Source organism: Balearica regulorum, chromosome 3 (genome assembly GCF_011004875.1).
Source record: "Balearica regulorum gibbericeps isolate bBalReg1 chromosome 3, bBalReg1.pri, whole genome shotgun sequence".
Lineage (NCBI taxonomy): Eukaryota > Metazoa > Chordata > Aves > Gruiformes > Gruidae > Balearica > Balearica regulorum.
In genome coordinates, this window is record NC_046186.1 from 71,679,422 (window position 1) to 71,691,300 (window position 11,879).

General features: G+C 40.5%; 1 protein-coding gene across 1 annotated transcript in view; it reads right to left on the bottom strand.

Moving 5' to 3' along the window:
• IYD (iodotyrosine deiodinase) overlaps positions 1 to 7,094 on the bottom strand; it is an 18,402-nt gene extending 11,308 nt beyond the window's left edge. The window contains exon 1 of the mRNA XM_010303118.2: positions 6,839 to 7,094. Coding sequence (XP_010301420.1) covers positions 6,839 to 7,019 — 181 coding nt within the window. The 5' untranslated portion in view covers positions 7,020 to 7,094. The remainder of the gene's footprint in view (positions 1 to 6,838) is intronic.
• Between the last annotated feature and the right edge of the window lie 4,785 nt (positions 7,095 to 11,879).

Below are 11,879 nucleotides of genomic sequence, written 5' to 3' on the forward strand. Positions count from 1 at the left end.
AAATATTTTCCTTGTGATAACGAAAAACTTCCTGAAAACAGCTGAGGTTGAGCATTATCTCTCAGAAGGCAGAATCTGACCAGAAAACTATGCTGCAAGTAGGTATTGGATTAGTGTCTTGGTGAAAATTTCAGGTCAGACTACACTATTTGTGCTTATATCAATGTACTGTAGTGATCATCCCTGTCCATTTCCCAAGCTTACAGTCTTGAGTGTCCTGGGAAACAGACTATTTCTAGCCTAGAAACTAACTCCAGGACCCAAGAGTTCTTATGTGCTCTCACTATTTACTTTCTTATGATGGGGTTTTTATCAAAGTTCAGACAGTAGGAAATAGCATACATTCAATGCACCATACCTTTTATTCAGCAACTGATGGAGGAGACTTGATGGTCTAACCTTGGCTTCTAAGCAAATCCAAGCCCTGCTTGGTCATCTATTTTTCTAGTATTATTGCAAAACTATTAACAATCATTTTGAGTTAGAGATACTGAGACTAGTTTATAAAATACTGACAATCTTTACAAAGGAGGTTTGTCAAACAGGAGCAAAGGCTGGAGGAAATTTGTGTAATCTCTATACCTGGTTTTGAAACACAAGGAGAGGAAAGTCAGGTAGGTGACAAACCATCAATACATACGTGAATGTTGAAGGACAGAAGGATGAAGAGCAAGATTAAATTATTTATATGGATGAGGGCAATAGTTAGAGAGCTGACTCAGATGATGTACTTAATCCAAGGAGGATGTTGCTTGTGGCCAGTTGCGTGCAGAGGTCTAGACAGCAAACTGGAAGAGCTATCACTGCCAGTACAGAACATGAAACAAAACGTGTCAGGGAGGGAAGAATGAAGATGCAGTAACAACAGCAGTACCTACTTTGACTTGTCCAGGAAGCATATCGATAAAAAAATAGGCAATAATTGATGTTGTGGTAGATTGCAAAGAAGTAAAAATTTTAGCATGGCTAAAAAAATGGTTGCTTTTTAAGATGCACTGTCTTCTGGGATAGTGTGAAGCCTACAAAGAAACCCAAGGTCACATATAGATCAGGACACGTCTTTAAGAGAGTCACGTTCCCTCAACCACAGCATTGTTATGAAGTACGTGGTGGAAGCGTGGCTTTCCAGGTATAAACCAAAGATGAGCTATTATGATAATACTAGAAACCAGGCTGCCCAGCTGAAGCATCCAATACCTTAATAAAATGACTTGTTCTTCTCTTGTGCAGTGACTCTCTTAGCTTTGGTTGCAGTGAGGGGGAGGATGTTATTAAAAAAAAAAAGTACCCCTAAACTGAGATTATCAGTTCATTCAATTTAATTAACTAAATGAAAAGGTAATGAAAAGTAGGTCTGTAACTGTGACTCTCAATTTTTAAGGGAACAAACTTGGGGAAAATAAGGGATTAAGAAAAATTAAGTTAGAGAACTCGGATTGAAGAATTCAGGGATGAGGAAGCAGAGAGATTTGGCATTTCTTTAAATCTGAGGTATGAAAATAATCTTAGATGTAACTGGTTGAATAAACCTCTCAAATGATTGATAGTCAGCTAGGAATGGAAGAAAAAGATTACTTAGCACAGAAACCTAGGCCTTGTGAATCGGAAAGTATAAAACTTGCAGTATTACCTAAGGCCAAGATGCATTAAATTTTGTGAGGTTTGCTTGCTTATTTGGAGTTTTTCTCCATGTGAATAGAAAAGAAGAAAAGTGAAGCTGCTGTGTGGTCTGAATGGTTCCACTTAATAATAAATGATGAAACAGAAATGTACTTTCAAAGATGTTGAACATGGGACATAGATGTGGTGACTAGTGAGAGTGAAAGTATGAGAATCACCACATCTGAGCTTAAGTTTTGTAAGCAAAACTTAAAAACCTTAGTGCACTCAAAATGAGAGTACTGGCTTCGGCAGAAGAAGAACCCAGAAATGAGAGAACTGACACACAAAACCAAAACTCTCATGGCAATTTTGTTTTTTATAATAAATTCATGTATTATTTATTCTCTTCTACCATGTGTCTACCATTCATTCTTAGCAGTTAACATTATCCATATGCTAAGCTAAAATCATTATCAGCACCATCTGTTTAGTGCATGCTCTCTATATCTTTAATTGCTGTGTTTGGACGTACTCCTGTTTGTACAGTCACGTTATACAATACTACAAATGTCTTGTTTACATCTCTATGTATTCCATCATTTGATGGACAACAGACATCCTGCTAGTCAGTCTATTATCTTGTTAGCCACATTCTCAAGATTGCCATCATTTCTGTTGTACACTTGCAATAATCATCAGGCTTTCTCCTTTTTAAGCAAATCTGAAATGGCTTTGGCTCAGATATCCCAAGTGAAATCTCATTTTAAAAGTACTATTTCTCTAATTCTGTCAGAAATTCCTCTCCGGATGTATTTTAAGGTGATGTTTGTGTTCTTCCCATCAATTCATATGGGAGGTTATAATCAGCCTACAAATCATGTAATAAATTTTCCCTCAGTTGGCAGCAAAAATTCTTACCATGAGCTCCTAATAACAAACTCACACTGAGAACAATGACTTGTCATTTCATTTCTGTTGGACACTTATTTTACCTACCCTGACACTTCCCTGTGTTGTTTGCTCCCAGTTGTATGTCATTAAGAAATTTCACTTGTGCACTCCTTGGTTTTGTGCAAAGACCACTAGATAATATTAACAATTGGTCCTTACGAAACCTCACTTGCAACCTCAGTCTAGACCAATGCATTTGCTTTCCAAACCAGCTCTTGCAGTTTCTTCTCTAAGAAATTGCTTCCTAAGTATAGAATTCCTCTCCAATCCTCTTTTCCAATGTAAAGACACAATACACAGAAAAAAATTAAATATATATATAAAGAAAGCTTTCAGATCTTTGAACTTAAAATGCTGGGCAACTGACTTTATGTTTTTTTGGCTTGATTAATGGCAGACTGCTACATAATGTGCTGCTACAGGAATCCCAGTAGAGAATCCAATCCTGAATTGAGTGTGTGGCTAATAGGGAACTAAAAGAGATGGCGTGCCTTACTACTGGGTTATAAATAGTGGTTAGCAGGCTGATCCTGGAAACCTCAAGAGCTGGTCAAGGATCTTAAGCAAAAGAAGTATCAGGTGGGAGAGGCACACCCTGGAAGAAAGGAACCAGCATCAAAATATTGTAAAAATTACCTCAAACTGGAATATAGTTGCAGAAGGTTTCTTAAGATCTTCAGAGGAATGGGGTGGCTCTTTTATAAAGAGAAGATTTGCTGGCCTACCTAGTAAAAGGAAAGCTGAAAAGTAATCTGACTGCTGTCCATAAACCACAGGAGGGTATACACCAGGGCCAGAAAAGTATCCTTTAAACTAACAAGAGGATGGAACAGGAAAAATGGGTATAGATTAGTATTAAATAAATTTGGGCAGGCAGGCAGAGGAGGATTTTTAACCCATAGCACAAAGTTCTGCAATAGTTTTCCAGTAAGGTTAAAGAAATGGGGTAGAAAAAGGCCAGTTTTCATGTTCATTCAGCTGATGACAAAGGTTGGAGGTGTCTGCAGCAGCAGGGAGATAAACACAATGATGCACCATGTCCATATAAGTCCTGTGTTCCTAAATGACACAAAGCATGAACTGTCATTGAATTGGAAAATTCAACTGCTACTGCCTCGTTCATGTCAGTAGTATTATTAAAAGATATGGGAAGCCTTCGAACTTGGGGAGAGAAGAAATACTTCTAAGTGGGAGAGGACTATTATAAGAAGTATCACAAGCAATGAGCAGTGCATTGTCAGAAGAGATGGAACATTTGGGCATTTGTACATTGCTTTATAGCCCTTAAGCAGAGTACATCACCAAAGACCCCACCATTAAATACGTCGTAATAAAATGCCCTTGCTATTAATCTCTGCAACTGATCCACAGAGTAACAAGGATACAAAAAAAATTCAACCTCATTCTCCACACCACTGTAAACTGGGTCTGTTTTCACCTTATCCATCAATTGTATTGATCTGAATATACAACCAAGAAAGTAACAAATATACAATAAGCTCCCTGGGTTAGAGATTGGACTTGTCTTTGCAACAGTCCAAATCTAATAGTGTAAACCTGAAGCAGTGGGTGATGAGGTACCACCACTAGAAAAGAGCCCTTGTGACTCATCATTCAAGACAAGGCTGAAGAAACATCATTTTCATCTGTATCTAATTGGTAATGACACATGGCCTAATGCAAGACACAGCCAGATACACAGACACACAGACCATTCTTGCAATCCACAACACAACAATCTCTCATTCTGGATCTCATAAAGGAAGGAAGAAGTTACAGGACAGATGGGTATGCAAACAAATCTGAAGTACTGCCAGCTAAGACATTAAACAAATGGACTGATGAATGCTTTCCACTTAACCACGCAACTGGGTTTCTGGCTGCTCTGAGAAACATCCTTCTCTTCAGCTGCCGAAGCATTACACAGGCAAGCTCATGAGCACTTGGCCCTTCCCATTCTGCCCTTCGCTGCCAGTAAGTGACTCTGCTGAGTCTGCCCAAGCAGTTCGGCTAATTACACCTCACGCTTTGCAGCTCAAAGGTATGCTCTTTCTCGGGGGAAACATGCCACTTGACAGAGGTTTCATGGGGCTGATGACGCCCGAGTAAGTTCAAAGTTTTTCTTACAGAGCACTTCACTCTCTCTCGGCAAAGCGCCTTCACTTTGGTCATGGCCACGTGTGGAAAGACTTGGTCTTCAGCTGCCTCTTCCTGTTAGGGGGCTGTTCAAAATTCAGCTTGTTCACGTGCGGCAGCCCTAGATTCTAGCTTTTCACAAGGCCTTAAGAATGCTTCATTCTCACCCAACTCAAGTTCTCTTTAGGGGAACTTTGTCTTTAAACACAAGCCAGCTTGAAACATTTATCAGAAAAGTTCATTTCTACTTAAAGTAAGATATCTTAGTAAAGTAATAGAATTTGCACAGCAGGTAAAATACTGTCTACTATTAAGAAAACCTCTGTTTACATCCATGTTTCCATTTTAACATCTAGTACAGTCAATGGAAATTTTAACACTGACAACAAGGTGGACGTGTCAATTACAACATTAGCAGAGTAGCAGATCCTTACCGAGGTGGCCATATTCTCTTGTCACTTAGGCTGGGCTTTCCTCTGCTGAAGAAAAACTTGCCCAGGCACGATGCAATTATTTTAATTTTTCTGGAGCTAAAAGACATGCCTGTTTCACAAAGATGTTGGTTTTGAACCACACAGCATTAAGGGGACAGTGATTATTTGTTGTTAAAAGCAACGCAGAAAGAGAATCTAATCTGATGTTGAATTACGTGGTACATTGAGAAAGGTTTTCTTTAAAAATAAATAAATCTCCTTTTAGCAACAGCACAAAAGTGTCTATCTACCCATCAATTTTTTGTAAGCAATTTAAAACTACTATGGTTTTGAATTTAGCACCTGAATAAAAAGCAAACAACTAAGACATAAAAGAATAACATTTTATATGTGGACCTGTGGCAGTAAGGGGTCCTTGTTAAATGCTAAGAGGTTTGTTTATTTAGAGGAACTAAATTTTTAAACTGATAGAAACAGCTGTAGTCAAAGATTTCACTGATAAATCATAGATTATCACTTGAACTACCCAGGGGAATTTTAATTTGCAGCAATTGAACTGAACTAGTAGTCTATTAGTGACAAAGGAAATATGGGATAATTTTATACAGAATCTATTTTTCATTACACAAAGGAGGGTACAACATATGAACTAACTTTAAAAGAAATTTTGTATATTTGGGAAATAGTCAACATGGTTTAAAAGGTTCCAAGTATCGGCTATTTCTGGAAACTGACACACAACACTATCTCAAACTACACTGAACACTGAGAAATAATGGTTCTTAGAAAATGGTGTATATGCAGAAAAACAGTACAAATTTCAAGATTCCTAGAAGTGGCCTCAGACAATGTGTCATTATGGGACAAAAAACACACAAAATGTCTTTGAAACCAGCTTGGGGGAAAAAGGCTGTATTAACTGCAAGTTTAAAAACTTCATAGGAACAGACTTCTGCAGATTTTAATTTCACAAGGAAATGAAGGGAGCTTATGGAGGGTAGTCAGGAAGCAAAAAGAAGGAAGGGTACATTTTGTGCTCAGACTTTTGCCCAAGCTGTGCATCAGAAATCACTACTGCAAAAAAAGCGGTGTTCTGTACAGGTTCAAATATGTATTTGGGTGAAAAGAGATTAGCAACATCACCACATTTTATTCTTAAATATTTGATCAACATACCTCCCAAATGCTATGACACGTGTGCTAATCCAGCTAAAGCTCTCATGGACATTCACAGAAGTCACAACTGGAGGACTTTTGTAATAACTGTAATAAACCCATTCGTGGGACGCAATGTCTACAAAATCAGCCTTCAGACAGAAACTCTCTGCTCGGGTCTTCCCTTTGCCCACACTAACGAGGCCTGGGAAGAGGCTGGGGGACGTCAGCAGCATCTCCTTTCTTTCCCTACATTCCCCACAGAGTCCCTCAGAGGTCTGAGATCCGCTGGGCAGAGGGGCAGACAGTGGTCTTTGACAATGCATTTTCTTTTTGCACTCTGACCTATGGGATCTGGAGGAAATAGAGATTTACGCCAAGAGTGACATCATGTCAGGACAGCCTCCCTCCACGGGGCTGACAAGCTCAGGGCACAGCAGCGCTAGCACTATGCATTTCCATCACTGGGGAGAAGTCGAGAAGATCCCATCTTCTTTATTCATATCAGCAGATCAAATTCAAACAACAAAATTGCTCAGATGGATAAAGATTTTTCTTACCTTCTTCCTCTAAGTGGTGGTCAGTGCCATCTTTTAAATCTTCATCCACCCATGGGCGAGATAGAGGCTTGCTTCTAGTCTCATGTTTTTCCTTTCCTCCATTAGTCTTCTTCAGTATTACCCCAATTAAAACACATATAATGGCTATAAAGACTGGCGTTAGGGAAGAAAATAGTGCCATGACTGTGGAAACGCGGAGCCTGCCTTCAAAGTTCAGTAGTTTCTCCTGAAAAGGAGAGGATGAAGTGGGAATTGCAGAACGGCAGTAAGCAGAAAGGGGTGGATCCAAGGTTCAGTCCTTGACCCTATCCCTGCTTCTACTTTTCAGACACCGCCCCCACAATCTTAACTGTGATGTGCTTCTGCTGTTAAACAGACCTAGATTTATATATTTTCTGGGAAGAAATTTCTTATGGACAGCAAGGAGAGGCACTGACCATATACAAATACATAAATGTTGTCCAGTGCAAAATATAAAAAAAAAAGAGATCTTCCAAAACCCCAGACTAAGGCAAAACACTTCTCGGCCTTATATTTATCATTATGGTGATTCCAATAATCTTGCCTGTAACAATGATTATGAGAAAGAGCCAAGTGGGAATGTGACTTTTAAAAACTGATGGCATCTCTTCAATGTTTATATCATAAAATTAGTCATATTGCATGTATCTGAGGAAATCAGAATATCCCCAACTGAATAGCAGCTTGCAGCGCCACCCTTGGCTGTGTAAACAGGTCAATAAAACAGATAAGTAAAGTGGCAGCATTACCACCACATGAAGCGTGAATGAGACGATTCACAGAACCCTGTATTCATCCTGGATCTTCTGGGGGAAGAAAAAAGAAGAATTCAGGGAATAAAAATAAGAAATATTTGAGGGCTGAAAATCTACGCTGCAGTGAATTTTAAAACTGTGATTCAGCTATCTTATCAAAGGAAAGATTAAGAAGTGATAGGATACTGGTCTAATCCAAGAATGGTCAATGTCTAAATGTTTAACCCATTTTTTACCTCAGCCAGTTGCTTGGGAACTGAATCAACACAGCAGCACTGAATCGAAGTCTTTATCTGGGACTGTTGGGACATACTGGATAATGAAATGCCAGATGGCAGTGGGTGCTGAGGGCTGTGTTGGAGAGCAGGGTACAGGGGTGTCACCAGCACCCATCAGCCTTTTTTAGTGCCAGTTAAGCACCAGCCCTGCCAAGTGTTATCCTACACAGGGCCAGCTCTGAAGTCTCTGCATCCATGGCAAGTCAATCTGTGTTTTGGAGAATGGCACCCGGGATAAGTGGGAGAAGTCATGGCTGTAACCATTCCAGGAAATGCTGTGCCCCAGGACCCTAGCACGTCACGGTGCTGTGACTAGCACTTGCCTTGGGGAGCACTGCAGGTCCTGCCTAGGGCACCCCCCATTTCCTTAATGTGGAAACCAGGGCACGCAGGGGAGAGAGAAGAAGCTGAGGTGTACACAGGTTTCATCCTGACAGGTTCTCAGTCCCCACGCAGGCCACTCACATCTCTCACCCCGCTGGTTTTGCAGCACTCGGCACACCCTTACTGGTGCCGTTTGACGCTGCCACTGCAAAGGCTCCCATCTCCCCATGCTTCAGCAAACACTGCCGGCAGCCTCGAGGAAGAGTCTGTGTGTCAGGAAGCACAGATTAATGACCAGGTTGCTGCAGAGGAAGAGGAATGCGTGACCATACTGGTTGGCCACACACGATGATAGTCTGGCTGACAGTCTGGTCATGCATCCTCTTTTAATACAAGCTCCTTGTGTTGAAAGCAGCAAGGCCAAGGAAATTGCTCAGCTGTGCACATGTTGTCTAGATGTGCTGAGATGAAAAATGAAACTACCTCACAACTTGTACCCAGGCTGGGCTTTTGCAGATACAGAATAAATACCTCGCTGCTGCTGCAGCAGTGCATCCTACTCCAACACACAGTCCCCAGGTCCCTGTAGGTCCTGGTCCTTCCAGGCAATGTATGGGATCTGTGTAAGAAGGGTACCCCCAGAACCAGCCAAATGCCGGCGTAAGTCCATCAGAGATGAAATAAAGAGGGCATGCAAAAGTTGTGCTAATCCAGTAAAACTGGCAACAAACAAGTACCTACCTCTGGCTAAGAGGGAAACCTGCTTGAAAACCCAAGCCGTGAATCTTCTTTTCCACACTCTCCAGTCAGGCTGTGACCCGGGACACCTGCTTGGCTCATTGGTCTTGGGCTGCCTGTAAAAAAAGCCCCAAAACCCATACACTGTACAGGAATAGAAATGCCAGTTATCATGTGGAAAAAAAAGTTCTATTTATCCTCTTTCTCCTCAATTTAGAGCAGATATTTAAACTCATTTGTCCTGCCTGCTGGCCATCCAGTCATGGGGAGAGATACTTCACATAATCCCAATTAGAAACATTAAATTTGTTCATGTGAGTAGAATAGGAACTTGAAGTTCCGTCAGACACATTTTCAACAGCCTACTCTATGGCAAGGAAGGAAAAAGAAATGCAGTCTGAATGGCACCGACTGTTTCTCCCACAGGGCATATATTCTTGTTAACCTTGAATATTCACACACACACAAATTAGGATCTGGATGCTTTGCAGCTGAGAATCCGTCCTGCGGAGAGACAGGTCTGGGCTGAAAGAGCGAGAGGTGAAATATAGAAGGTTGAATGCTATTGTTTAAAATAACTACCTCTATTTGCAATGCTGGTAACTTCGTAATCTCTCACTCTTCTGGAATAACTTTGACTTTCTTAGAGGTGATGAGATATTAATTTTTCTTTTGTAGAGCAGAGAAAGAAAGAAAGCTAAATAAAAGTCCCTTTGGTATTAACTTAAGCAAAATCTATATTCGGTGTTATATATTCAAGATTGTTAGCTTGAACTTCAGCCCCACAGAAATCCCACAATACTTTGTTTTATTAAAACCTGATTTAGTTTCAATAACTCCATACTGCAGACATTCAAAATATAAACACAGTGATGCTCTGAGGAACTGTGGGAAGGAGTGGGTGGAAACAGTATGGTAGATTTTAATCAGTTTTTCTGTTGGATTTTCTTCAATCCAAGCTTTATAGAAATGTAATTATTATTATCATGACAAGTTCAAGTAAATTTATTACCATTATTTCTTCTGTCCTACTGTAAACCCTAAAGCCTAGCAGCTGTATTTTTTTGTTTGTTTGTTTCAAAAAAGTTGGGAGAAACATTACAAATAACCCTAGTCCTAGGTATTAATGAAGCTTTTCTGGCAGATTTGGAAAGAAGAGAGAAAATTTTGATAGAAATACAGCTATTGAGAACACAAAGTACTCAAGTATTAATGCATAAAATCCATGTAAACACTCTTAAAAGATACAGACCAAAAGTTCTTTCTTTTATATCTCTCATTAAATTCTGTATGTAGTAGTTGTTGTTCTGAAGAAAAAAAAAAATGTACTCAAGTATCGAATATGACCCTTTATTATTCTCAAAGCAAATATGTGATGATCAAGTGTCATTTACAGGCTACGAGGAAACGTCTAGATGGTACCATGCAGTGCGTTAGCTCTGCACTAAGATTGTGTGACTCTGCTGCTGAGGGTTGTGGGACGGACTGACCGCCTCTGCTGTGTTACCCTCCTACGGTAGATGCACTGAGTGAAAGCAAAGCCACCTTCCAGCACCCAGCCGTGAGCTCTACATTATGCAGCTCCACCTCTGCTTTGGATATTCCCCACTGGTTCTTCCCATCATCCCCATGACCTCAGCATACCACCATCATCCTGCTTGGAGGAGTCTTACAGCATTACTGTGAGATAGTCTCATGGCTAGGCTGGGGCGAGTCTCTCGATGAGTTCTTATGTGCACATGGGGTCTAACAGAAGAGCTACACAAAAGGTGTAAATAATAGGAGAGCCTTCAAATGCACAAATTACCAATGAACATATTATCTATATGGCGTGAATGTGAGCTACATAAATGCACAGAGGTAGAAGGAAAAGAGACTGTGAATGGTTAGGCAGAACCAAAACCACCAGCCCCCACAGTCTGTCCCACCTATGTTTTTCTACCAGTACTTTATTGGAGAACTCTTAAGACTTCTGATTGGATGCTATAGGAAACCAGTAATGTCTAGACATTCAAAAAGGAATTCAATACATCTATTCAGATTAGATTAATTATCAAATGCAGAGTATGGTAGTTTTAAAACACCTGATTTAGGAAGTCTCTGAGACTTGGAAAGATATATGGAAGGAGGCACCCTTTCGTGCAGTCCTTACCCCTCTCATTTTTCCTAATCATCTGCCCTCGGCCATGTACAGACACAGGCTATAGCACTAGATGGCCAAGACATGGTATGAGAATTCTTACTTTAGTCAAAAGCAGATCTATGTCAGAGAGAGCAGCAGTAGAAAAAGAAGAATGCTAACAGGGAATGTACAAAAGAGCAGAGTAGGATGAAAGAGGTAATTGCAATAAATATAGCACAAGTCTGTGAGAGAAAACACATTTTTGGGCGCTGACTACAGTTACCATTGCACGTGTCTCTTGCTGAACATTATCAGTTACACACCTACAAGTAACACATGCACTATTTCTGCTACTAGTCAGTGCATAATCCACTGTCAGGACCCTCAAAAGATATACCAATATAGAATCATAGAATCAGTTAGGTTGGAAAAGACCTTTGAGATCATCAAGTCCAACCATTAGCCTAGCGCTGCCAAGTCCACCACTAAACCATGTACCTAAGCACCACATCTACGCGGCTTTTAAATCCCTCCAGGGATGGTAACACAACCACTTCCCTGGGCAGCCTGTTCCAATGCTTGACAATCGTTTTGGTGAAGAAATTTTTCTTAATATCCAATATAAAACTCCCCTGGCGCAACTTGAGGCCAGCTGTGTCGGGAAGTTCTCTTCCACACACTCCAAGAACCTCCTAGACTGTTTCCTCTCTGCTGTATTGTATTTCCAGCAGACATATGGTAAGTTGAAGTCCCCCACGAGAACAAGGGCTAGTGATCATGAGACTTCTCCCAGTGGCTTATAG